The sequence below is a fragment of the Ziziphus jujuba genome, chromosome 9 (assembly GCF_031755915.1).
Source record: "Ziziphus jujuba cultivar Dongzao chromosome 9, ASM3175591v1".
NCBI classification, from domain to species: Eukaryota; Viridiplantae; Streptophyta; class Magnoliopsida; order Rosales; family Rhamnaceae; genus Ziziphus; species Ziziphus jujuba.
The window spans coordinates 9,484,070-9,509,901 of record NC_083387.1 but is presented as its reverse complement, the minus strand read 5'-3'; the positions used below and the strand labels follow the sequence as shown (position 1 = coordinate 9,509,901).

Below are 25,832 nucleotides of genomic sequence, written 5' to 3'. Positions count from 1 at the left end.
GTTGGTGGGACAGAAAATGGCAATACAGTAATATCACAACTTCAATTCCAGTGTCAATTGTGAACCACGGATGGGTTTCGGTGTCAGAGTGGCAACGTTGGTAACTGTTTCCGACAATAGGCCAATGTTTCAGAAAATATGTTAATGCCCTGTTTCTTACAAATCCTTAGCTCTTGTCATATGTTCTTGATAATGATCCTCGATCAAATACGAATGGAATTTTGGTTGTAATTTATTTATTTGTTTGTTTTCTATATTTTGATATGTATTTTAACATTTGTGGTGGACTTCTTTTTGTTACATGTACACTAAAACATATAATATTATTTTTTGTTATGGAGATAATGCCTGTCACGATCTTGGAAGTGCTGATCCACTCTTTTTACTGTAGCGTGACAGTTAAAATTGACCATAAAGAAGTTACTGGATTCATGGAAATGCATGTATTATTGTGTTGACTATAGTCTTTAATGATTTCAGTCGCTTGTAGTGCTTTAAATTTTAGTTGTGGACTTATAGTTGATAGGTTAATGAATGCATTCATATTTGTTGACTGGAAATTAGATATGAAGTAGCAAGGAAAATCTTGGAACTTATTTATTTTTTGTAAATTCTTGGAACCTACCAAGCTGAAAAAATAAAATTAAAAGATAATAATCTTGGAACTTTATTTTTGTTTAATTGTTATGGGTTAGAATTTCCACAAACGTACTGTTTAGTTGCAGTGGGTTCATTTGGGTTACAATTACCGTATTCTCCTTGTCCCCAGGGTGTTCGATGCTTCTGAAAGAAACTCTGGCTATGCTTATTTTTGGACAGGGTAACTTTTACATTTCTTCTGATCGGTCCCTCTTTGTTGTGTATTAAACAAATGAATAAATAAATAAAAAGAAAAAAGTTAGTAGAGGCCCTTTGTTTTGGCGTGGATCTGAGTCTGCGAAACCGCCCATTGTGTGTGGAACGTAGAAAAATGAAATTCTAAATCCTAGAAACTAAAAAGCAGCATTGCTTTTCCTTGTAACTTCTAAATCACAAAATGGTTCTAAATAACATACTTCTGGCACTGAATGCTATTCTCATCTCCTAGGCATTTTAACTTCTTTTCACAACTTAAAATGCTTATCCTTTTTGTTTAATCTTCTTATGCTACAGCGATATTCTAATGGGTAGATGCCAGAATCTCATTCCAACTACTTTTTTATGGCTTCGAAAATTTAGAAGTAAATGGACAAGACCCTTGTCTTGGAGATAAAACGTGGAACATTCCCAACATTACCAAACGGTGGAACCATCCAATTTAAAAGTCAATTTCACGTAATGTGAAAACTGAAAAATAATACCTCCATTTATTCCATTGATAGTAACAGTTACTCATTCTAGAAGGATTGAAAACGATAAAGCTGTATCTGGCTCTTGCCCAAGTCCACGCATCGTCAACTCATTTTTTGGTCTATTAGTTTCCTGAATAACTACGTAGACTTCGAAGCGGTGGAGCTCAACTTCTTATTGGATCCCACGACATGTGGCCTCGATAATGCTTTTCCTTCCATGCCTATTCATCTCACAAGCTATTAAGCTTAGAGCCTGCCCGTAACAGTCCATGGCAAAATCACAATTTCCTTAGACCAATTATTCTAAATTCCATTTGATCAAAAAAAATATATATATATATATATTTCTAATTCTAATTTACCCACTTTAATATTATAATAAAATAAATTAATAAAAATTAGTTATTAATTAGTATTTTAAAATTTCAAAATTATATAAATTGAAATTTAAATTTAGAATTACTTAAATTAAATCTAGAAGTGTCAAATTTATTGCAAAGCAATCCAATTAACTAATGATGTTAACTTATTATTAGATAAGGTTAGTATACCGGTTTCATATTAATGTCATAATTTATTTTTTAAAAAATAATTAAAAAAATAAATTTTTTATTTATTCATTTTATATTTATGATTTTTTATTTCAAAATTTCTATTTTATTTAAATTAAAGTTCCGAAAAATTAAATATTTTTAGATCTAAAATTAAAATAAAATTAGAAATTTTGATCTAATAAAAAATTTTTATTAGATCAAAAATTAAATTAAATAATTTTGCCAGACCAAAAATTAATAATATGTTTTTACGCCTAAACCATAAAAAAAAAGACCAAAATCACAAAAATATAGATTTAAAATTAGACAAAAATATAAATACAACTAAAATTGGAATATTTGCTCGAGTAAAAATATTTTTATTAGATAAAATAATTTCAGACCAAAAATTTATAATGATTTTTTTATGACCAAACCATAAAAAATAATAATAATAATAATCAAACAAAAAATAAAAATAAATTTTGATTTTATGCTTTTTTATTTTAGTCTAATATAAAAAATAAAAATAAAATTATTATTATTGATTTTATTTTTATTTTTATTTTTATTTGATCTTATAATTTATTTTTATTATTTTTAAATCGTTATCTTTTTAGGCAAAAGTGGATAATTCTATAATTGTTCATTTTTTTACATAATCCAATAAATCACAAGTAAGTGTAGGTAAATCTACAGTCTTTTTTTTATAAAAATAAAATTTTATTTTTATTTTTTGTGTAATTTTTATTTTGGACTAATTTATTTTATAGTTTGGGCGTAAAAATTATTATTAATTTTTGATCAATTAAAATAATTTTATTTAATTTTTGATCCGATAAAAATATATTTATTAGACGAAAATTTTAACTGTATTTTAAATTTTTATTCATGATATAATTTTAGTCCAAAACATTTAATTTCTTTACATTTTAGTTTAAACAAAATAAAATTGAATACGATTTTTTATTAAAAAAATCATAAATATAAAATGTAAAAATAAAAAAAAAAATTATTATTATTATTATATCATCTGACATTAAAATTAAATCTAATGCCACAAAATTTGAAATTTTAGATTCAATTTAAATAATTTTAAATTTCTATTTGTATAACCTTAAAACTTCAAGGTATATAATCAACAACAATTGACCCTTTAAACTCAAAATGCATACCCATTAAAACTTTTCCACTCAAGGAACAATGGCCAAATGGTTATCTGAATTCAAATTTTTGGTGCTAAAAGCATGCCGATCCAATGATGATTATTCACATTCACCCAAAAAAATAAAAAATAATGATGATTATTTATTCATTAACAGCAGTAAGCTGGCAGCTCATGGTAACAACAGACACCTAGTCGCTGATTTAAACCTGCATTAACACCTAAAATTAAAATGTTCTTTACTGCTTGTCGGTTGTATTGTACCATCCAAATTGGCTACAGATTACACAGATAATAAAATGATCTCCAGGAAAGTTTTCTTAATTCATCGGTCAAACCCTCACATTTCGCTACTTGTAACCAAATACATTTTAGTTGTACCAAAATAAACATACATTTTCAGTTTTTCATTTAACTCTCAAAATATTTCCACATGAGCAATAAGCAGAATATTGATGCAAATATCTATTAAAAAAATACACAATTTTTCACCATTTTAAACAAAAACTGCCACACATTTCGAGCCAAGGACATAGAGATGAAATCTACAGAACGTATATAAGCAGGATTACAAGATCATAAGGTTCGTTACATACTGATCGCGGTACTAAAAACCTCAGTACAACACTCACCTAGAAACAAACAGCCCAAAAAAATCAAGTAGATAAGTCTCAAGGTTTAATAAACTGACAAGATTAACACCATAAATAACAACATAACGTATGATCATTATATGCTGAAACCAATTGAATCAACAACAAAAGAAAAATATTGAAACCTCTGCCGAACCGCTGAAGGAATTATATGAAAAGAGGAAAAAAATAATTGTCAAATACCACTAAATTAACCTCCAGAGTGGGAAACTGGAGTAGTTTCAAAGCGTCCGTCCTTGAATACGTTAATGAACTGTTGTGGCAAAGCATGCTCCCCCTGCAAAAACATAAAAGATAAGCTCTTTGCTCCATACTCAAATTCCTATTCTATTTCCGGTCCACCTCTTCATCTTATTCAGGGTTTCCACACGTTATATTTAGCAAAAAGATGCATCTACCAAGACACAAATTTTTGACTCAGAGATTCTGTTCATAAATAATCAGACATCATTGACAGAGATTCTGTGAGTAAATTATCAATATACTTGGGTGATATCTACTAGCAAAAGAAAGAATATGTTTAAAACAACATATATCAGATCTAAGCCATCCTTAATAACATTTCACAATCTGAAACATAAAGTCAAACGCCTTGCTTTCACCTCCAAAAATCACCATATTTAATGAATCTTCATCCAGAGCCCTTCAACAAACATCCGATTTAACAAAATATCAAATGCACTTACAACCGCATGCCACTTTACCAAACTTTAGTCAAATCATAGTATTTATACTAGCAACATATGAATAAATTTTTTAAGAGATAAATGTCGCTTTAACATCCACCATGAAGCAAATGAAAGTGGACCATTTATCCTCTAGAAACCAAATAATATTTTAGTAAAAGCACAAGAAATCTATAAAAGAAGAAAATAGAAAACACAAGGAAACTTACCCAATCATCATCAGGCCCGGAACCAGGAATCAATACATTGATCTCACTTGATTTTGCAGTTGTTATAGATACCCCAAGAGAATCTTTGCTTAAATATAATTGGCATCCTGACGTATTATCGATTGAAATTGTTGGAGCTGAACCCTAAAATAGTCATGAAATAGATTAATGCAACGAAAATCATAAAAATTTTGCATCTAGCAACATCAATAATATTCTTCCAGAAATGCATGCTCTACAGTTTGCTAGCAACATATGTAAGGCTAACAAAATCTGTTCATGACATTTGATATGACAGCATCATAAAAATTAAGTTCCAAATTGTATAACCAAATGAATTCATGTACAGCAAAACAAGTGGGCACCTGACATTGCACTTCAACACCATTGCAATTTACAATCTCAAAAGCAGCCACAACATCCTGTATATCCAAGCAATGGGTATGAATGGAGCCGATATACGTCAAGATATACTTGTTTGAATTAATTGTATGACACTAACCGTAAATACAACCCCCATCTTGTTACATTTGTCAACTGTAATATTGTTGACTTTCCCTGCACATTTTAAAATAATAATAAGTTGCGCATTATTTTTGTTACTGCATATAACATAGAGATAATGTTGGAGACAGTCACATTTAAATTAACAAATAAATGAGAAATAATATTTGTGAGATAAATAAATTACCTTGAACCTGCAAAACAGAATCTTTGCATCCAAAAATGTATACTGACTGTTTAGCATCACAATCATCAATAACTAAATTTTTCCTTCCAATTTGATTCTCAACAACCCACCTGGAGAGTACAAATGAGTAACCGAAGGCAAATCACATACTGGCACTAACTCTATATAATTTAACCATATATCAAGACTAAGCATACTCACTTACGACCCATTTGAAGTTCCAGCTTTGGAGGTCCTGTTTTAGAAAAAGAAGGTGAGCTGGTACGAGTTTCTTTTTCATTGGCACTAACAATGCCAGTTCTATCCGCACGATTCTTCGTCTTCATGTCAGCTGTGACCTTTCTCAAACCTAGGAAGCAAGAAAATTTTGAAACACATCACAATCATTCAATATACACTTTAAACAGACAAAAGATAAAGAAGAGGAAAGCTACCTGATGTCACAGAATTCCCAGAATTAATTTCTTTAAAAACAGCAGCCATCCCCTGTTTTCCACCTGATGATGATGCCTGAGAAGTTTCAGGACTAAAGAGTGAAGCTGGTGGAGGAGGTGGAGGAGCAGGGGCACTAGGTGTAGGAGCTTTCGTTGAAGCAGCAGTCACTGCCTTGCCAGTGGGACTCCAAACCGGGCCCAAGGGATAGTTAGTCTTAACATAATCTCTCAAACCAGGCAAATAGAGTTCCTTCAGAGCTTTGGCCCACTCTACATGATTCGAGTCTTTGGTTTTGTACTCCACAAGAATCTGATATTTAAAATAGCAAGTGTCAGAGCCTACCCACTCAAATATTTCCTCCACGAACCATCATGTGGAAAAATAAATGTGGACTCATTTGCTTATGGGACCAGAGGAAACAGTGACTGAAAAAAGTGACTGCTCTTTATGTGCATTGTCCTACTTCATGGGAGATTTTCTATTCATTATTTCTTTTCAAGGAATCTATGAGGTGCTTTCAGGTTCAACTAAAGGTATTGTATCAGGATAGCATGGAAAAAATGTAAAATAACACAATAACGAAGCCTGAAAAATCATTCCTACGAGTCTTTTTGGTGATTCAAATTATATTCACAGCATCGATACCACTCATTAAACTGACATGGAAAATTTGAGATATAATCCAACAAGGAAGTCTAAAAAACTGTTCCATGTGTCTTCTGGTGCTAGTGAATTTGAGAGCTCAAATATTGTTACTCTCAGCACAATGTTGACCTCACTTGACTACGTTGAAAGCTTTTCAGGTAGAGGAAAATCTATTATGGAAATGGAGATTCAGCTATTTAGATAGCTCTTTGAATAACAAAGAAGACTCCTAGTGATTTTAGTTTGTATCATATTTTGTTTGGTTCATTGCACTTTTTGTTATGAATACAGCTTCTCGTACTTGGATTTCACCCACCTAGCATATTTAACTATTATATTTTTTTATAAAAGAAACAAATCACGTCACAAAGTAATTGCTGATAGAATAATGTAAGGACAGGACATGTAAATGTTAGCACAATACACTTTCAGATACCAAACCTTTGAAAAATGAAATCAGTAGACATCTGAACCTCCTACTACATGTTTCACAAGATGCTTTTCTTCAGTACAAAATTGATATTCACAAACAGAACAGCAGCTCACAGTCACATGAAGTGTAAAGAAGGCAGCTATGCCGCATAATTTCTTAAAACAATACGAAGGACTAAATAATTTTTTTACACGAGCATCATAGTTGTGTTGCAGTAGTTTAACCCCTAGGCGCTACCTCTATTGTTGGTTATGTAACACAATGCATGATAAAGTACTTTGTCTTATGTTTAAGGCAAGTCGCTTGCTTCATATAGTATCTAGCTTACCTTGTTGTTATAAAATTCAGCCATCTGCCAACTTTCTTCCACATGTGCAATAGGCATGCTCATTCCTTCAAATGGAGGAAGCAGAATAAGGAACCATGAAAAAGAATCATCTGTTTTCAAGAAGAAAATCAGCCATTTTGGTTACCGCATTCTTTTCCAGTGTATGCTATCCATGCTAAAGCTGAGAGACTGTCAGCAGCACTCTTCAAGTGGTTAAAAAAATCAGACCGCCTCCCTTCTGTCAATGAATTTGCTTTCATGATCACATCATTTAATGGCTTGAGAAATTCAGCCAATCCCGCAAGATCTGGCTTCTGCACAATAGGGACCACAACAGGTTAACATCACATCAGTCCTTTCATGAGGAAAATACACAAGATTAGGTGCATTGAAAGACGACATCCATTGGAAATCTCCATTTCTCCTAATAGAAATTTCATCTCCAAAATTTTTAGACTTATCCTATGAATCTTACTCTATGATAGCAGTAGCAACCAGCCAGATCACTCAAAGATTGTAAAATGTTTATTGAAAATAAAATTTGGACAAAACTACTCATGAAGAAAAAGACAATAGTCAATCTGTATTCAAACTAAGGACCTATAATCCCAAAAAGGGTTTTCCTCTTTATATGGGATGTTCATTGCTAAACTTTTTAAGGGAAAGCAACCAACGTCAAATAGATTTCGTGACACAACCTATACTAACCAAAAGAACTAAAATTTATTGTTACCACGAATGAATTGGCATCATTCATCAATCACTCAACAACAGGAAATGCACACCTACAATATAAGATATCCAGATCCAAAGTAAAAGGATCTATACAATATACCATTACAGAACAAATTTCACTTAGCTTTCAATAGTTACATTCATGATGCATCATGCTTACGACATAATTCACAAAAACAAAACTTGCAGTTCAACATCAAAAGCCAATGGATGCAAATTGAATCACAATTTCGCAAGTAAGAAAGAAGACAATATGCATAATCTGTCCTCTTAATACCCTATGAACATAGCAAATCTTATAATTCAGCAATCCTAACCCAATCTCTAATAAAAAAAATTAAAAAAAAAAAAAACTCAACCAGATTCCAAACTTTCTCATTTCATAAACTGATACTACAAATGCCACCACACACAGCCAAAAACAAACAAAAACTCCAAACTCACAGAACCGAGATCCCAAAGAATATGGACATTACGAACCTGTGTTTGCTTGACTTTGATGAGCAGCTCCTTCTGAACAGCAAAAGCTTGTTGAACAACCTTCGTGACCTCCAAAACTTGTCCCCCAATCTTCTCCGCCGCAGCAGAAACCCTACCAAGGTACTGTTCTATCATGCCATCGAAAGCCACAATCGAAGGATCGACCGGGGCGCCATCGCCGGTCTCCGGCGAACCTCCGGGCCTGAATCCGGTGGAAAGTGCCTCTAAGCGCGCAACCGCCGATTCCAACCTCTGTATCAGCTTCTCTTCCATGGCAGAAACCCCACCCTCTCTCTCTCTCTCTCTCTCTCTCTTATGGATCTACTGCGTTTAGTGGCTGTTAATTATGTACTTCTATTTTTTTTCCTTTTTCTTTTTTTTTCGCCGAAAGGCGAAATTGATTTTTTTTTTTTTTTTTTTTATGCAGTGCAAATGGAATTTGAAGCTTTTGTGGGCGGGTTAGGAGCACTTTAAGAGGATTTAGAGTACACGTGGCAACTAAAGAGATAATCTCGGCTGATCGTGCGCTGTGTAGCAACTGTAAAAGTAAAAATTAAAAAAACAAAAACCCCAAAAAAAAAAAAAAAAAAAAAAACAAGTGGGACCTCGGCTGAGATAATCTACCGTGGAGCCCATGAGTTTTTGCGTACGACCTAAGCGATATCGGTTTATTTTCGCTTTTGCCTCAATTCACTTTCTCAATTATCTTTTTAGCCAACAAAAAAGTAAAATAAATAAATAAATATTGTACTATAAAATATTTCATAGATAAATCCAAGTGAATGACTAAAATAGTTGGACCAATGAATTGGATAATAATGAATCGTATCGAATTAATTAGATAATATAATCAATGCTTGATACAATACAGAAAATCTGCTATCAACCATTTTTTTTAATGATAAATTAATATGTTTTCCGAAGCCTTTTTCTTACAAAATTGGAATCAGGATCTTATTATTAATATTTGCAAATTGCAAATGTTATGAAAAATGTAAACTATATTTCATATATTGGTTTTGCAACTAATTATGTTAATTTGGACAAGAATAACTGAAAAAAAGAAAAAAGAAAAAAGGAAAAACGGAAGTAGTAAATAATCAAGTATGATAATTTAACACAGCCTGTTAGCACTTAATGCTTTTGAGTTGCCTTAATGTATATATTTGGTGATGGCGGTGCACGCGGACAATGAGAAGGGGCATAATAAATTAATAATAATATTAAATGATTATTATATGCAAGAGGCCCAAAGGACGGGAACTACATTATGATGTCTCTGAACAATTTACCACTCGTTGAGTGTTTTAATATAATAATTACAAAAGCTTGAAAAGAAAAATAAAAACCCAGTAAATTCACATTAATTTCCAATGAATATTGTCTGGTTTCGTGTATTGTTTAATTCTTTCCAGTCGGATCCTATAAGGAAGAGAATTTTGTTTTCCAAATATTGGTAGTGAGCTGGTCCACAAGCCTTGTCTACCTTATGATCATGTACTGTAAGCATTGAATAAAATTCTTTCAATTGGGTGACGCCAATAAATAAGCACAAAAATTAAGATACATTTTTTTTTTTCTCCTGTAATGGTTTCATTCATGTAAAAAACTTTATTTTTTTCCATTTATAATATCACAAAGTATTTATAACTGAACTCTTAAAAAATATATTTTAGATCTAGATTTTTTTTATTTTGACTTGGATAAGTCCTGATTAGGGTGTTCAATTTATGTTGTTGGTTGGGCCATCTATTAATTTTTTCAAATTTAATATTTGAATTTATTAACGTATTATTTTTAAAAATTAATTAACTTATATTAAATTTCACGTTAATTGGAAAAATGATACAGACATATGATTTGTATATATATATATAAATTGAAAATTTAAAAGTGAAATGTGCAATAATCTCATATCAAAAACACAAAATTATGTTTCATTATTTTTTTCTTTAAAATAAAAAATATATATATATTTTTTTAATAATATTATACGCATTAAACCGTAATGTTATGCCACTCAGCTTGAAAAGGAGCTCCATGTCTACACATCAGCTATTTGAGCAGTTTGATGATTAAAAAGTGACATAGGGATGGAATAGCATACACGTTACATGCAACATATTCTCAATTTATGCATCTTCCTACTTTCCATTGAAGTCCAACCCACCAAAACACCTTTCGGGGCGTCTGTCCCATTCATCGATGTGTTATGGAGACCACCAAATGTCTCCACTTTTGTTCTGCTCAGCCTATCCTCTCTGTATGGGTATTATGGTGATCTAAAGTGTGTGTGTGTGTGTTTGCGCGCGCGCGCCTTGAAGAGCTGGCTGGCCTGCTTTTGTTGGTGACATTTATTTTGTCCGTCACGCCTCCTGATACTGCATTTGGTAGTTGATGCAGCGTACGGTATGAATGGGCTATTGCAACAAACAATAACCTTTAGTGACAAATACGGTAAGAAATAGAATAGTGAAAGGATTACTAGAAGGTTGTGAAGCGATGGCTTGCCACTTCATAAAAACAAGTTCATGTGGTAAACAAGCTTCAAAATAATATTACCAAATCAAAATAATAATAATTAAGAATCTGCCTTGCAATTTTGGTGACCGAAGGGACTTCATTGTTGGTTCTTGGTGAGAAGTAGGTGGTGGTAACTTCTGAAGAGTTAGTTTTATTTTATCCAAAAAAATTAAATAAGTAAATAAATAGAAGAAGAAGAAGAAGAAGAAGAAAGAAAGAAAGGCTCCTGATAAAGCTTTAAAACTTGAGGCATTAAGTGGCAACTAAAATTTTAAAGAAAATCAGACAATGCTTGAATTCCAGTCGAACAGATGAAACATCGAAGCACATACTTTTCTAAATGAGTATTTTCAAAGCGAAAGAGATTCTAGAGAAGCCTTTTTCTGAAAAAAACACTATCCTAACACGTATTCAGAAACAATTTGTAATTTTTTAATTTAATTTCTCTCAATAGTATTTTTAATATGACCAGTGACCACAAACTCAACACAAATTTAGAAACACCTTACACATTTTGTAACAAAAACATAATTTGAAGTAACATAGACACATTATGTGTTACCAAGAATTCCGCTAGCTGGTAAATTTTTGACATGTTATCCATCCATTTATACGTTCATGTTACTAAATTTTTAGCATGTCAATATTACTGAAAATTTATTTTTATATAAAATTTGTATAGAGTGTCACTAAATTCATGATCATGTTAAAATCACCAGCAATGTTGATAGTTTTTCCCACAAGTAGCAAGGTCAATTTTTCCTATGATCTAAGCGCAATCTAGGACTCTTATTTTTAGTAGGATAAGCAAAAACTAGGACTTGTTAGGCAAATAAAAGAAGAAAAATGAAATGCAAGCAGTAGGATCTTTGCCATTGGTATTCTGGATTTGTAAATTTTCACATGATAAGGAGTATTACATATTTACAAGGCCCATCAATTTATAATATGCCGCAATACAACAATAGAACGTATATGAGATCAGGAAGGATAATTCAAGAGGATTATATGCACATTCAAAGCTTTGTAATTTCATATCGGCAAAATAATGGAAAAATTATGATACAAAATAAAATGATCTTCAGCCTTCAGGAACTACCATATATTTCCAACAAAAAATTTAATCATCTCCATCTTGGTCTCTCAACGTCATCTTCCCTGGACTGCTTGGGTTGATTTGGAACTCTAGTAGATACAGTTGTTGCATTGGATTGGAGAGAATCTTTGTCTTTGGCTGATCGATGTTCCTGTAGATCATCAAACAGATAACTGAGGAAGCAGAAAGTAAAACACAACCAATCGCAATGAAAAACTCTTGTTGTCAAGAAAATGAAGTATTGGGAATTGTTCAAATAAAATGATACAAACATCTTTGTCAGAAACAATTAATTTCCTTTTGGGTTAGATATATATGTATATATTACTCATTCACAAATAATGATTTCTCTTCGAAGATATGTAATATATGGTTTTAAATAAGCTGTCCAAAAGTTGACCAAATTCGAAAAGCTGTGAAGTTTGTTATAATATTGTTGGTATGAAGTTAGAATCTACAATTACAACCTTAACAAATTTGAGAGGAACACATATATAAAGACTTCTGAAATACCAGTAATGATAGTTAGAACTGTAATTTTAGCAAGCAACAATCATTAGCTAGCAATAAGGGCATGCAACCTCTTAATCTAATATGTGTACTTTATACCTAGTGCTCGGTGAAATTCCTAGCACTGCTGCTCATGCCTGTGTGTGAAAGAATGCAAGCTTGCAAAATCAATGATAAAAATTTAACAATATCAGAGGAGTGACGGAGGTTGTCAGGAGGAAACATGTAATAGACTATATCCAAATTGATTCACGGAGAGCAAACAGGGCTCACCGTTCGAAAAGGGAAATCATCTGCCTCAAGCATATGAACAATTTGCCCCATCTTTGGTCGCTTAACAACATCCATGTCTATACAGCGGAGGCAAACTAGCAATGCCCGCTTCAGGGCTCTTGGAGAGGGCTGAACTTCAATTAGAGGATCAACAACCTCCTCTCCACGACGATTTGCAACCATTCCTTTAAACCAATCAACCAAGTTCATCTGAAACACGAAAATAAATGGTTATAACAGTGAGTTTGGCATTAGACATGGATGCAGAAAAAGGGGAAACTTTATTTCACCTCTCCAGCTGGTCTGGAATAATCAATTGGGCTTCTTCCTGTAATTATCTCCATGAGTAGAACTCCAAAACTATACACATCACTTCCTTCGTTGAGCATTCCTGTGCTTGCATACTCTGGGGAGACATATCTGCAGCCAAACGATGATAGAACATTAATAATAATACTGTAAAGATGAAATCCACATCCGTAGTCTAACGTGACTTATCCATCATTATCAAAAACTGATTAGCAATTTGAGAAATCACATACCCAAATGTCCCCATTACGCGGGTAGTCACATAACTTGCCTCAGACCCTAATAGCTTGGCCAGTCCAAAATCTGATACTTTTGCATTCCACTTTCTATCCAGAAGAATGTTGCTGGATTTTACATCACGATGAACAACTTTGGGTTCTAACCCTTCATGCAAATAGGCAAGCCTGCAATGTAATCCAAGAACCATAAGTTTGATATCATCATAAAACATCAAGGAAAAAAAGAAAATAAAAAGGACACAACCATATCTAAAACACACATAGCTTATGATAACCCCACTATCTAAAGCACAAGCAAAAGATTAGAGTTTCGCACCCTTTTGCTGTCCCAATGGCAATCCTCATTCGAATATCCCAGGTTAGAGGACTGACAGGCCTAACATCACCATGCAACCACTGCTCCAAATTGCCATTGTCAATATATTCATACACAAGCATCCTGAACAACCGGAAGTAGTTTCAACAGATATTAGAAAAATCACGGACAATCTTTTTTATCAATTTGACTTACACATACAGTTAGAAATCTACCTTTGAGCACCTTCTGCACAATAACCAATTAAACCAACTAAGTTCTTATGCCTTACTTTCCCGATGGCTTCAACTTCCACCTTGAACTCTTTTTCCGCTTGTCCCCTGCAAAGAAGATGTTACAGCATATCAAAAGTTTGATGATTTTACGGTAGACAGAGCAACCTATTAACAGTGCTATAACAAAATTCTATTAAAGATACATTCACAAAGAAAAATCAATTTCACTCCATAAAATTTTACAGGTTAAGAAAGCCTCGGGCAATATTGGGAAAAAAAAAAAAAACAAAAAAACAAAAAATGCTTGCACATATACTAGCGGAGTGTTTGCACACACTATCATTCTGTTTCTTTCCTTTTCTGGAAATCCCGAATTCATAAAAAGAAGCTACCTATTTTCTCCAGAAAAATGTTTCAAATTCCCAGAATTTAATGACATCATTCTTTCAGCATTTTCTGAGTAGTTTTTTTTTTTTTTTTTTTTTCCTTTCTTTTGAAAAAAAAAAAAGGAACAAAGAAAAAAGATGAAAATAAATTCCAAGGCACGCCTAACAACGAAAAGTAACAAAAATACCGAAAAACACGAATCATTAAAAAGAAATTATATAAAACTAAAATAGAAAAAGAACAAAAGTGAAAAAAAGCACAAAGTAATCCTTCACTTTTCCTATTATACCCGCAAGACCCGCAACAAAAGCAGTCTCTATAGACTTGGTAATAACCCAAAACAAGAAAAGTTCAAAGAACACAGTTTACTGCTGAAATAGAACCATATACAGTCCAGATCTAAGTTGCACTCTGCTTAATTTACAGTTAAAAAAACTATCATAACAGAACGTTCAACTGTCAAATATTAAACAAACTAACTTAAAAAGTTAACTGATGAGTTTGTTTAGTTGTCAAAATTAATATGATATGTTTACTTCCACAGAAAATGTGCCAAGCAATTTTTCTCGAGAAAAAAAAAATTAGTAATAATTGGACAAGGCATAGCAACAGAAAAAAGTGAGAAGGTGAAAGATGTCAAAAAAAAAAAAAAAAAAAAAAATTCAACGTACTTGTTGTTAAGAAGATTCTTTACGGCGACCACAGATCCGTCTTGCAAAACCCCTTTGTACACAACCCCATACCCTCCTTCTCCAATAACATTCTCATCGGCGAATCCACGTGTCGCCATCTCCAGCTCCCTCAGGCCATACCATCGACCCCACCCAATATTCTGCGGCTCCACCGACGCGTCGCTCCGGCCTGACACGTCACTTCCTCCGCTACTTTTCCCTTTTTCAACATCACCAAACTCCTTCTCCTCCTCATCAATGACATCACGAGGAGTATGCGCTTCTTCCTTCTTCAAACCCTTGTTGTGCTCGACGATTTTCACCTCCTTCTTCTTCACGCAATTCTCGGCCGGCCGATCCGCAGCTTTGATCTCCACGATGTCTTTCGTTACCAATGGGATTGAACCCGAGCTGTGTTTCACGCGCATTTTGCGCTTCCGCGATATCCGATTCGTGCGGACGCAGAGAAAGATCAGGAGGAAAGTGGCGAGCACGCACAGAACGAGGATTGCGATGACTGCGTAGAGTTTCAAGCTCAGAAACGGAGTTTTGGAGGTCAGCTTGTGGGAGATAGAGGACACCGAACCTTGATTCTCGCCGGAAGAATTGCCGGAATCCGACATTGTTCCCGGCGAGGTGAATGTTTTTTTTTTTTTTTTTTTTTTTTGAGGAATGAATTTTCTCGGGAAAATGTGTGAAATAAAAATGGGTCTTTAAGAGAATGAAAGAGATAGAGACAGAGAGAGACAGAGAGAGAGAGAGAGAGAGAGACGTTGGTAGTGTTACAGTTGACGTGAGCTTTAGACAGATTTTAGAGCCACTGAGAGAGAGAGAGAGTCCGCTGTTTCAACGGATACAAAAGGAAAAGCAAAGCACAGTAAAAGAAAAAAACAATAAAGGTGCATGAGAGCTTTTATTCTTCAGGTTTAGTAATTCATATTATTACTTTAATGCCACTGTTTAGACTATTGTAGTGTAAACCTGTTACCACTAGTCGTTTGACACCTGTCCATTCAAAATGACCAATTTAGCCTAGGCGACCGTGAAGATCGGATTACGGTCAATTTATTTTCTCCCCAAGCTCTCATCCTTTATTGCAATTTTCTTTCTTTAAAAAAAAAAAATAATTAATAAAGAATTAATTTCTGGACTATTTAAGTATTACATCTTCAATCTTCATATAGCAACCAAAGTTACGCAAATAAATGCGGGTGAGAGCTCTGATTAACAATTGGAAATGAGACAATAATGGAATTGAATTACAAGTTTTAACCACCATTTTTATATGTATGTCTATTGAGTATTGACTGTATGAGACTATTTCGTAGACCCTAATCTATTGACAATAGATAGATAGATTTTGGGTTTCCAACGAATCCCGGTCACTGTCTTAATTTACCATATTAAATGTGTGATTGTCTAATGCAACTCACCACCTAACTAATAGTAATTTCATGTTAAAAAAATAATAATAAAAGAACTATATTGAAAATAAAAAATAAAAAAAATTAGCAATCTCTTGGAAGAGAAATAGAAAGAACAAGAAGAAGATATAAAGATTAGGTAGGAGCCAATGGTTTGTGAATTCAGGCATTGGGATAACTTCTGGCTATTGGACACTTTTTTCAGTTAAAGATTTTTTAAAATGTTTTTTTTTTCTTTTTTTTTTTTGTTTTTGGGAAACTAAAGATTTTTAATTTTAAAGATGGTAAAAGAAATTGATGGGAAAGAGAAAGGTAGTCCATATGTCAAAATATGTTTCGGAACCATATGTTTAAAGTTTTCCCCAACAACAACAAAGGAGGTTCATATTAGCAACATTTAATGACTGGTTGCTAACCAAAAAAAAAAAACAAAACAAAACAAAACATTAATGACTCATTGAATGATGAAATAAAAACTTCTGAAGGCAATTTTTTTTTTTTTTAATTCCGTTTCGTTTAATATCTCTACCAAACATCATAATATAGTTTTCATCATGAAATTAATCAATATAAAATATATCTTGATTTTTTCTTATACTAGATCTCGATGGCATGAAAATAGAAATACAGTAATAGTCTTTCTTTGTTTTATATATATATATATATATATTAGAATAGGAAATTCAAACTTCATATTTTGGCTAGAAAAATAATGATTTTGCTATTAAATTATATCTAAGGATTATTTTTTAGTTTTTTTAATGTAATTATAATATATTTTAAACTAAAAAGAAGGGAATTTCACCCTAATATTCCTATTGCTTAGTTTAGATGTTAATATAGTTGCATTATCCCACCATATTCTAATTATTATTTTGTTATTGTTGTTTGTTCTTTTTTCTTAATTCCTTTGTTTTTCTATAGGCCTTGTACAAAGAAGATTATATGAGAGAGAACTATTTCATGTAATGGTATATAAATAACATAATATCACAAGTCACTCATAATTGTATATTTAATAATTATTTTGTATGATCTACTTATTTTACATTTTTTACAATGAAAAATATAGATTTCATCATCAAATTTTAAATTAAATATATAATTTAAAAAATTATATGTTATTTGATTTTTTTTTTTTTTGGGTAATTGATATGTTATTTGATTTATATTGTACATAATAATCGAAAATGTTATGGAATAACATGAGCCTTTTTTTCGTTTTTCTTTTTTTTAAAAAAGACAAAAGATATGACATGAGCATTCGATTTTTTTTCTTTAAAAAAAAAAGACAAATGATATGAGCATTCGATGTAACAAAATGAAATTGGAGTTAAGGGCCTGTAAGGGAAGGGCTTCTTGTAAATTTATGGGAAATGGAGGTTATATATATTAAGATGTAAGTCTGTCTGTCAAATGGGACCCATGAGCGTAGGGACGTCCGACATTGATGATATCTTGAAAAACCCATGAGTTTGAACCACTTGAGTGACTCGAACGTTTTAATGTTGAATCCTCTTCAAATCTAAGGGATCGAGGGAGCCTCCATCCTTTAAATGGGCCATGCTCTTCCCTCCACTCTTCGATTTACACATTTTTATTCAAATTTTGCAACCAAACAAGTAGGAGCAAAGAAATAAAAGTAAAATAAAATGCATAGAAAATATTTTCTTCAAATGGTGATAAATTATAAAGTTTTATTTGAGAGAAAAAAAGAAAAATATTATTTATTATTATTGATGATAGTCAATTCAAAGATACATATATATTTTTTTTGACAGTTTAAATCTTTTTTTTAAATATTTATTTTTTCAAACTAGAATTTTAAATAAAGTAGTAATACATGATATAAATGCTGTCAATCAGCCACTAATATATCAATAATAATTTCGCTAATAATAAGTAGCAAAATAAGAAAAAAGATTAACAAATATGAGAGACAATCAACAATTCAGCATAATAAAATGTCACAATTTACATTTGCCACATGGATTTCATTGATTTCATTTCATATTTAGAACATGATTTTGATAAAATATAACTCTATAAAGTAACATAGGCAAATGTGTGCAATTGTAGAATTTACATTTTAGCTTAGATGAATTAAAGCATAAGTCTCTTACGTATAGGCTTTTCTATGATATACAATACTACTGTATGTTGTTACCAAAAAAAAGAAAAAAGAAAAAAAACTATTGTTCAATTTAAAAATTATATAATACGTATAACTTGAATTCAAATAACAATGTAAGAACAATTTTATGTTTTATTTTATATTTTTTGTGCTAGAACATAATTTAAGGACTATTGGTATTTTGTTAAGTAAACATTTTTATGGGCCTGACGATAATGATGTGTTAACCGAAATGAGGTTTAGCGAAATTTTTTTATTGCAAAATAAATTGACCAGTTGAAAATGACAACGGAATATTTTTAGCAACAAGGTGAGTAAAAAAAGATTGATATGATCTTGTACAATGCAAGGAGGATAAGGGAACAAATTAACTGTAAATCTTTCTTTCAAGATTTTATGAAGGGTTTCATTGGAACTAGAGCCAAAGATTTTGTAAGGACTATTTGACCCCAAAAAAAAAAAAAAAAAAAAGTTTTGTAAGGACTAAATAAAAATCTATTTTACCAAGACACAAGGAAAAAGCACGATCCAAAATGCGAATTGTATATGCATTGAAGCTTCCTTGGATTGTTTTTTCCCTTCTAAAATGTGTATCCCATTAGCTTGGCCTTTATATCAAATTAAAACACAAATTAAAGACTCTGAAATTTGGAAATTTCATGCACAATTTCCCTGCTACTGCTTCAAACTGGGAAATATTATCATGCCCTGCTGCCTCCATGTGTTTATTGGTAGAACTTTGAAGTTTTTTTCACACACACCCAAGATTTATTGGGTCCACTCTGCAATATATCTAATTCTTAATTATTAAGGTAGTTTTATTTTTTTCATCATTTCATGTGTCTTCCTTTTGTGGACCCAAATTATATCATATACCAATTTGGCCTTCAATACATACACATTTGGATTTTCTTGTTGCTTGTAGGCCAGTAGGAGAATTTGATCTATAGCCATCTTCCAAATGGGATTTTAACCAGATATTTTACATGATTTCTTTTCAAATCCATAAATCATGCAATTATTTGTGGGATTTTTTAACGTATAATTAACAACTAAAAAGGTGATCTGCCTACTTAAAATAATACACTTCACTTTTTCTTTTTGTTCCATAACAGGGACCTTTATCATTCTCATTAAGAAAGGGATAACGATGATGCAACTTTAATTAATTCTCATCATGATTATGGTTTAGTATATGGAAAATGATCTTTTGCACCTCCTTTATTTGTGTTTGGTTATCAATTTAACCACATAGCACTTGAGTACCATACCATCCAACATATAAGCAACAAACCTTTTCTGAAATATTTGGAGACAAATTAAAGGAACACATGGTTGGGAGTTTGAGTTTGATTGACTTCAAGTGATTTATCATCATTTGGAATAATTAAGAAAAGTAATACATAATTGAGGTTTCCCTGCAATTTCATAATGCAACAATCTATGTATTGCACGTATCAATTTTTATCTATTGTTTTTCTTATGTTAACTAATATTACACATAAATTTCATTTATGAAAATATGGATATAAAGTATGGGTAATACAGGTTAAATATGATTGATGATTTTTGACATTTTAATTTTAGTGCATGGAAATGACATTCATAGTACTACTTTTCCTTTCAATAGTCTATCTACATGGAGCCGTGTGATTATGGCCTATATATTCATGTGTTTTTATTTTATTTTAATAGGTATATATATGTATATATATATTCATGCATTAAGTTGATATTGTTGCGGTCTAAAATAATATTTTTAACTAGTTTAGATCTTTCTTTAAAAAAAAAAAAAAAAAAAAAAACAGTGTTAGATCCCGTCTTAAGTCATTCCGTAGTTAAATAGTTTCTCTCTCATTTTTGGTCTTGGAATTGAATTTAAATGTACATATTTTATCACAATATCACATCTATTTTCATAAGCTGACCAAAGGATTTATCGAAAAGAAAGACAAAAGAATTGATAAAGTTTATATCATATTCAATATTTTTATTGCCTCCTTAAAAATATATATATATATATATATATAGAAGAAAAAGTGAATCCAATGGAATGCTATCAAAAGTCACAACCCAAAAATGGGCTAAGCATGTTTCAACAAAACAAAAAAAGAAAACAAAATTGGGCTAAGAAGATGTTCATTATTGGGTTCTGATGGCTCTTCATCTTTGGGCTCAGGAAAGCGTAATGAATGCGCCCATACGTACACTAACTCTAAAGCACAGCCCAACATTGTTCAAGCAAAAGTAATGAATTTATGTTTTTTGCTTCGTTATTATTCATTGATCTGGATTAGGGTAAAACTATAAAAAAGAAAAAAGAAAAAAAAAAGATGGAAATCCACTCCACTGTCCCCATAATTATCAGTAATAAATCAATTTAAACATGTGTTATATATATATATATATATACTGTATTAACTGTTAGATTGTGTTTGGTCCAGTTAATGAGCTTCTTGATCAATTCATCTTTGGAGCGATCTTGAAGGGTATTCTCCTACAAGGGTTTGGTTCAAAAATTGGATAATCTTTAGACATGGTTATCATTCAACATAACTATAAATATTGCTGTACAAATTATCTTATTATCACTTCTAACACTAATTTTTTTTTTTGCTAGCACTAATTAAGTTTTTAGTGATGCAGCCAACATATTTTTGCAATGTGTTGTCGTGTGGGCATAACCATTGGCACAAAACTAATTATTATTATTATTTTTTTTTCCAAAGACAATGATTCTGATTTTTATTTTTTATTTTTAATGGATTAGATCTTACAGTTACTTAATTATTTTTTGTCTATAAAATAGTTTGATGTTGTCTATTAGATTGATTGATGGTGACGAATTACAAAATAAAAATTGGACAGAGATGAAGACTATGGAGATCATGCAAAGCAACCCCTTATCGTCAGTACCAAAAAAAACGCAACACTTGTCAAAAGGTTAGTTGACAATGAAGCGTGCAAATCACGTGTCTATGAAGGTCCTTCCTTCCTGTGCAAAGTAATGGATTGCCCTAAATTCAATACTTCAACCTTATCCAATCTTTGACTCATTCACCAAATAAATAAAATATCTCTTTGTCCCTTAACCAATCTTCTATTGCCTACCAATGTGCTCATCCTGTTCTTATCCTGTACTCATTCCACGTTCGCTTTCTACATTTTCTTTCATTTTTATATTTTAAACCAATTTCAAATGGTACAACTATATTTTATATCTCTTTCAGCAAAAAAAAAAAAACTATATTTTATATCTATATATATGTATATTATGTGAATTGGACAACATTTTTTAATTTTTGAAATATTTCAAAATAAAACAAAAAACAAAAATTATCAGTTCTCACATGCTCGTCGTTGCAGGAAAAAAAAAAAAAAAAAAAAAGAGAAGAAAATTCAACACTAAGCTTTATGCTTCAAGTGAAAGGATACTCGCTCATATAGCAGTCCACGTGTACAAACCCTTTTGTTCTCTTTCACGCAATCCCTTTGTTTTAACTTCCCAATCCAAACGACATCCACCCAGTTATTTATTTATTTTTTATTAGCTCTGCAACAGAAAATGACCACAGGAGGATCCAAGAAGAGGCCGCGCGTGGGACACACCGCATCCTCCGCCACTGCCTCCGCCAAAGCCAGCCGTCTCTCCTCCACCGTCGCCGTTATCGATTCCAATCTCTCCGACAAGACGTTTTCCCAAGTCTCTCAAACCCACCACAACACCCACACTTCCTACTCTCTCCCAGCTTCAACCAACGACGCCGTCTTCAACGACTCGTCGTCCGCCGACGTCCTCCTCCGTCTCTTCGTCGAGGTCTCACACTTTGAATCCGACCCAGATTCCCTCTCCACCACCCAATCCGATATACTCCTTTACCTCCATTCCCACGTGCTCCGTCGTTCCCAGTACTTCGCCGCCCTATTATCCGACCGATGGCAGAAACGCAGTTCCGGCGATAACGACGACGACGACGACGACGACGACGATGGAGAAACCACCGGCGAGAAGTTGCTCCGCATCAATCTGGGGTTTTCACCCACCTCAGGCTCCATTGATTCTCGTATCACAGTCCTCGAACTGCTCTACACCAGCGATTTTTCAAACACAATCAGCAGCGCAACGATAGCTCTCGATCTCCTCCCCGTTGCCCTAGAATTGCTTTTCGAGGATTGCGTTAGGTCCTGCGTCCGATTCCTCGAAGCCGTGCCGTGGACCGATGAGGAGGAAAGGAGGGTTATGGATCTGATACCTTTACTTAGGGAGGAAGAGTCCAAGGAGCTCATCTCTAGGGTTTCTCCTGGGAAAAACGATTCGTGCGAAGAAATGCTTCACGGTTTGATTCTAGCGGCGATTCACAACCATCCCAACATGGCATTCGTAAAGGCGTTCGTGGCAAAGTTGTTGAGGGACTTGTCGTCCAAAGAATCGGCACAGAGGGTTCTGGAGAGAGTGTTCGAGAGGTGCTTGAAAGTGGTGAAGGAGTCTCTGGAGGAGTATTCGAGCCCTGATTTTCGAGGGGATCATAATGAGACGGAGGCTATTCAGAGGCTGAATCTGCACACCGCCATGACCAATGGCAAGCATTTACTGTGGCTGGTCGAGAGGATGATCGAACTCAGAGTGGCCGATACTGCCGTGAAGGAGTGGAGCGACCAGGACTCCTTTACGGCCGATTTGCAGAGGGCGTTTCGGGACGATGCTTGGAGGAATATTGTACCTGGGCTCCCTTCTGTGGTGCTTCGCTGCACATGTAAGCTTGCCAACGCGGTTGCTGCTGGTACCATTTTGGCTGCCAGACAGGTAGTGCTTTTGATCTCTCTTTCTTAGTTTTTTTAGTTTGAAGAAGAGCATTTTATTTTTCTATCACATTTCATTAAGGATTTTCTAGGTTGGAGTTGGAAATTTGAAACATTGGTGTTTGATTTTTATTTTTATTTTCAGCCTTCTGTGTTTATGTTATTCCTCTCTTTGAAGTTGGAGTCATACCTTAGAAAATGCACTATGCACTGCTAGTTGAATCCAGCATCTAAATATGAGCAACTGAGTTTATTGGTAATGGCATTATATATCGCTAGGATTGGTGGGTGGTTAGCTTTTTTCATCAAACTGTTACAGTTCCTCTGGATCTCATATCCACTATATTGTTTTCTGTTCCATACTATGATTCTTTTGGATGTACAATAATTCTCATCTGGAGATAATTAATGGGCATTTGCCAGTGATAGACTCCTTTACTTTATGGTCATGGGTCCATTATCACCCTTAATGGCATGCTTGCTCTTAACTTTTCTTACTTCAGTCTTTTAGTAGTTTCTATGTGCTTCGGTCACCCCAGGAAAGTAAATTAGGTACGAGATGAAAACAAAAAGAAAGTATTTAGCAAATTGAGAAAAGTTTTGATAATATTGGCAGAGTTGGTAAAATGAAAGGAATCAAGCTAGGATGTTGAAGAGGCTATGCCCTATCACCCTGTAGAAAGCTTATTTGCCATTGGATGGAGAATTCTGAACTTGTCTCTTGAGTGTAGCATTTGCATAAGTGCTTTTAGTTTAGACGGTCATAGGTCCAAATTCAATATTATACTAATGATTGATGATGAAGCAGTGCTAGAGTAATGCCTCACAGGATTTGCCTTGTATGCATTGCGTTGCACATGTTGTCCATTTTTAGTTTAGGGAAAAAAAAGAAAAAAAAAAAAAAAAAAAGAACTTATAAATTATAATGCTTAACTTAGATAGGAGGTAGGTTTTGTAAATTAGAGGTGGTTTTATCTACATTTACCTGTGTTGCTAGATGATATTTGGCTATTTGCTTACTTCGAGGATTGGGACCTGCGGTTTGATGAGTCTTTTATTGGATTGTTCAGTACTATCATATGTGTTTTAGCAGTTGGATTTGCATATTTATAAGGGAAACAATTCTTCTGTCCTCAATTAAAGTTATTTCCAGCGGCTAATTGTTCAGTTGTTCATTATTAAGTCTCATAATTGAAATTCTTTAGAAAAGCAATAAATGTGTGTTGATGGTGGATACATAAAACTGGATTTCTCCATTCTTTACGTAATTTTTATTTATTTATATACTTTTTCATTTTTTTATTTTTTTTTAATTTTGAATGGAGAATGTTTATTTCCAAAAAGTTGATTGGTGATTTTGTTTTTGGTAGAAGACTGATGGTTATGTTGAATAACAATAGAGACTTGCGCGCATGAGAGAGAAAAATTGACTTTTGTTTGTTTCTTAGTTCTTTTGAAAAGTAGACCAGGATTCAAAAAGTTTTTAAGTTATATGCATGTCGAAAGGAACTCTTTTGGGTCTTAGATCTCCAAAGAAGCGTGATGGATCAAGGTTAATGTTCAATTCTTTTTTCAATGTTTCAGGTTAGAAAGAAGCTGGTAAAAGATTGGCTTCCTGTTCTGATTGTATGCAAAGAGAATGTTTCGCCTCTTTCGCCCGGTAATAAATCGCTCTACTTGGAGTTGGAAGAGACATTCCTGAGAATCATCTCCACGCTTTCCATGTCAGATGCGCAGGATTTGTTGCAGCAGTGCCTCAGTTTCTCAACACGAAATGTTGAAGATTGTCCTCACTTGGTTACTGCATTCAACACCTGGTTCCGCCGTGCAGCTTGTCCCCCTCAAGCAGACAACCAACGCTAGTAATGAACTAGTGCCTCCTTTGCAATGCCGTTTGTGGTGATGTTCAGTGCCATTTATTTTATGGCGCTTTAGAATGAAATTCTCCCCCTTTTAATGTCATTCTGTGTTTAGGATAAGCATTGTACATAGTTAGCAAGTTGTTAGGATCGGCTCAACCTGTAAAAATTGGGCCTTTTGATCGTGTAGTTCTTATTATGTCAATAATAATAATGTTAATAATATATATTTTAATTAAATTTTATTTTTCTAGCTTTGATCCATGATTGTTAACTATTATGTTTTATTTATTTTTTTTATAAAAATAAAAAATAAAAAATTGGACAACGCAATTGCGCAATGTACACTCTAATTGGAGTTTGACAGGGCTAGATTTCAACTGGATAATTGGTTCATCATTCGAGTATCTTCATATTAACTTCAAATTAATTTTCAAAAATGTCTCATTGGTTGCAGTATGCTCTCTCCAAGGTTAACAAGAAAGTCGTTTGGACAATTTAAAGGAAGGCCTATTAATTTGGTTACCCATTACGGCAAAAATTTTCTCCGACACTTGCTTATTAGCTATTTCAAACAAATCATAAATATAGTCGTTTGACTTTTATGAGGGAAATTTCAAGTAAGAAATCAAGCTCTAAGGGTGCGTTTGGTACGTTGGTACGTAGGACAGGTTCGGATCGGACATGATAGAATAGTACAGTCCTGTATTTGGTATAGTTTCAGACTGAATGATGGACTAGCTGTTCCATAT

At 33.1% G+C, this 25,832-nt stretch overlaps 3 protein-coding genes across 5 annotated transcripts; 1 reads left to right on the top strand and 2 right to left on the bottom strand.

Annotated features, from left to right (window-relative positions):
- Nucleotides 1–3,562: 3,562 nt before the first annotated feature.
- LOC107426904 (cyclase-associated protein 1) lies at nt 3,563–8,748 on the bottom strand. Its single transcript, XM_016037201.4, has 10 exons — nt 8,325–8,748; nt 7,255–7,423; nt 7,110–7,174; nt 5,703–6,012; nt 5,470–5,617; nt 5,269–5,378; nt 5,080–5,135; nt 4,943–4,999; nt 4,578–4,721; nt 3,563–3,959 (listed from the first exon to the last, which is right to left on the bottom strand). Exons 1-10 carry the CDS (start codon nt 8,595–8,597, stop codon nt 3,873–3,875), a joined length of 1,419 nt encoding a protein of 472 aa, XP_015892687.3. The 5' UTR covers nt 8,598–8,748; the 3' UTR covers nt 3,563–3,872.
- Nucleotides 8,749–11,694: 2,946 nt separating this feature from the next.
- On the bottom strand, nt 11,695–15,686 carry LOC107426926 (probable receptor-like serine/threonine-protein kinase At4g34500). 3 transcript variants are annotated; one of them, XM_016037239.4, is made up of 8 exons: nt 14,864–15,686; nt 13,806–13,910; nt 13,591–13,713; nt 13,269–13,439; nt 13,017–13,146; nt 12,727–12,936; nt 12,553–12,611; nt 11,695–12,094 (listed from the first exon to the last, which is right to left on the bottom strand). In XM_016037239.4, exons 1-7 carry the CDS (start codon nt 15,484–15,486, stop codon nt 12,585–12,587), a joined length of 1,389 nt encoding a protein of 462 aa, XP_015892725.1. In that variant the 5' UTR covers nt 15,487–15,686; the 3' UTR covers nt 11,695–12,094; nt 12,553–12,584. The 3 variants fall into 3 exon arrangements, with proteins under 3 accessions (XP_015892725.1, XP_048336749.1, XP_015892722.2); XM_048480792.2 differs by having other exon boundaries at nt 12,553–12,590; XM_016037236.4 differs by lacking the exon at nt 12,553–12,611 and having other exon boundaries at nt 14,864–15,684.
- A 6,110-nt stretch (nt 15,687–21,796) lies between these two features.
- Nucleotides 21,797–25,333, top strand: LOC107426920 (BTB/POZ domain-containing protein At1g63850). Its single transcript, XM_016037230.4, has 2 exons — nt 21,797–23,225; nt 24,806–25,333. The coding sequence occupies exons 1-2, from the start codon at nt 21,987–21,989 to the stop codon at nt 25,082–25,084; spliced, it is 1,518 nt and encodes a 505-aa protein (XP_015892716.3). The 5' UTR covers nt 21,797–21,986; the 3' UTR covers nt 25,085–25,333.
- The last annotated feature ends 499 nt before the right edge of the window (nt 25,334–25,832 follow it).

Bases quoted from the DNA above. Each gene is read 5' to 3' on its own strand.
- LOC107426904 (XM_016037201.4), bottom strand. From the start codon at position 8,597: ATGGAAGAGAAGCTGATACAGAGGTTGGAATCGGCGGTTGCGCGCTTA. The intron at 5,618-5,702 runs GTAGCTTTCCTC...CTTGCTTCCTAG, and splicing joins TGGGAATTCTGTGACATCAG to GTTTGAGAAAGGTCACAGCT. The intron at 4,722-4,942 runs GTGCCCACTTGT...TGACTATTTTAG, and splicing joins GTGTTGAAGTGCAATGTCAG to GGTTCAGCTCCAACAATTTC.
- LOC107426926 (XM_016037236.4), bottom strand. From the start codon at position 15,486: ATGTCGGATTCCGGCAATTCTTCCGGCGAGAATCAAGGTTCGGTGTCC. The intron at 13,911-14,863 runs GTACGTTGAATT...TCTTCTTTGCAG, and splicing joins AAGAATCTTCTTAACAACAA to GGGACAAGCGGAAAAAGAGT. The intron at 13,714-13,805 runs GTAGATTTCTAA...CCGGTTGTTCAG, and splicing joins TGTGCAGAAGGTGCTCAAAG to GATGCTTGTGTATGAATATA.
- LOC107426920 (XM_016037230.4), top strand. From the start codon at position 21,987: ATGACCACAGGAGGATCCAAGAAGAGGCCGCGCGTGGGACACACCGCA. The intron at 23,226-24,805 runs GTAGTGCTTTTG...TCAATGTTTCAG, and splicing joins CCATTTTGGCTGCCAGACAG to GTTAGAAAGAAGCTGGTAAA.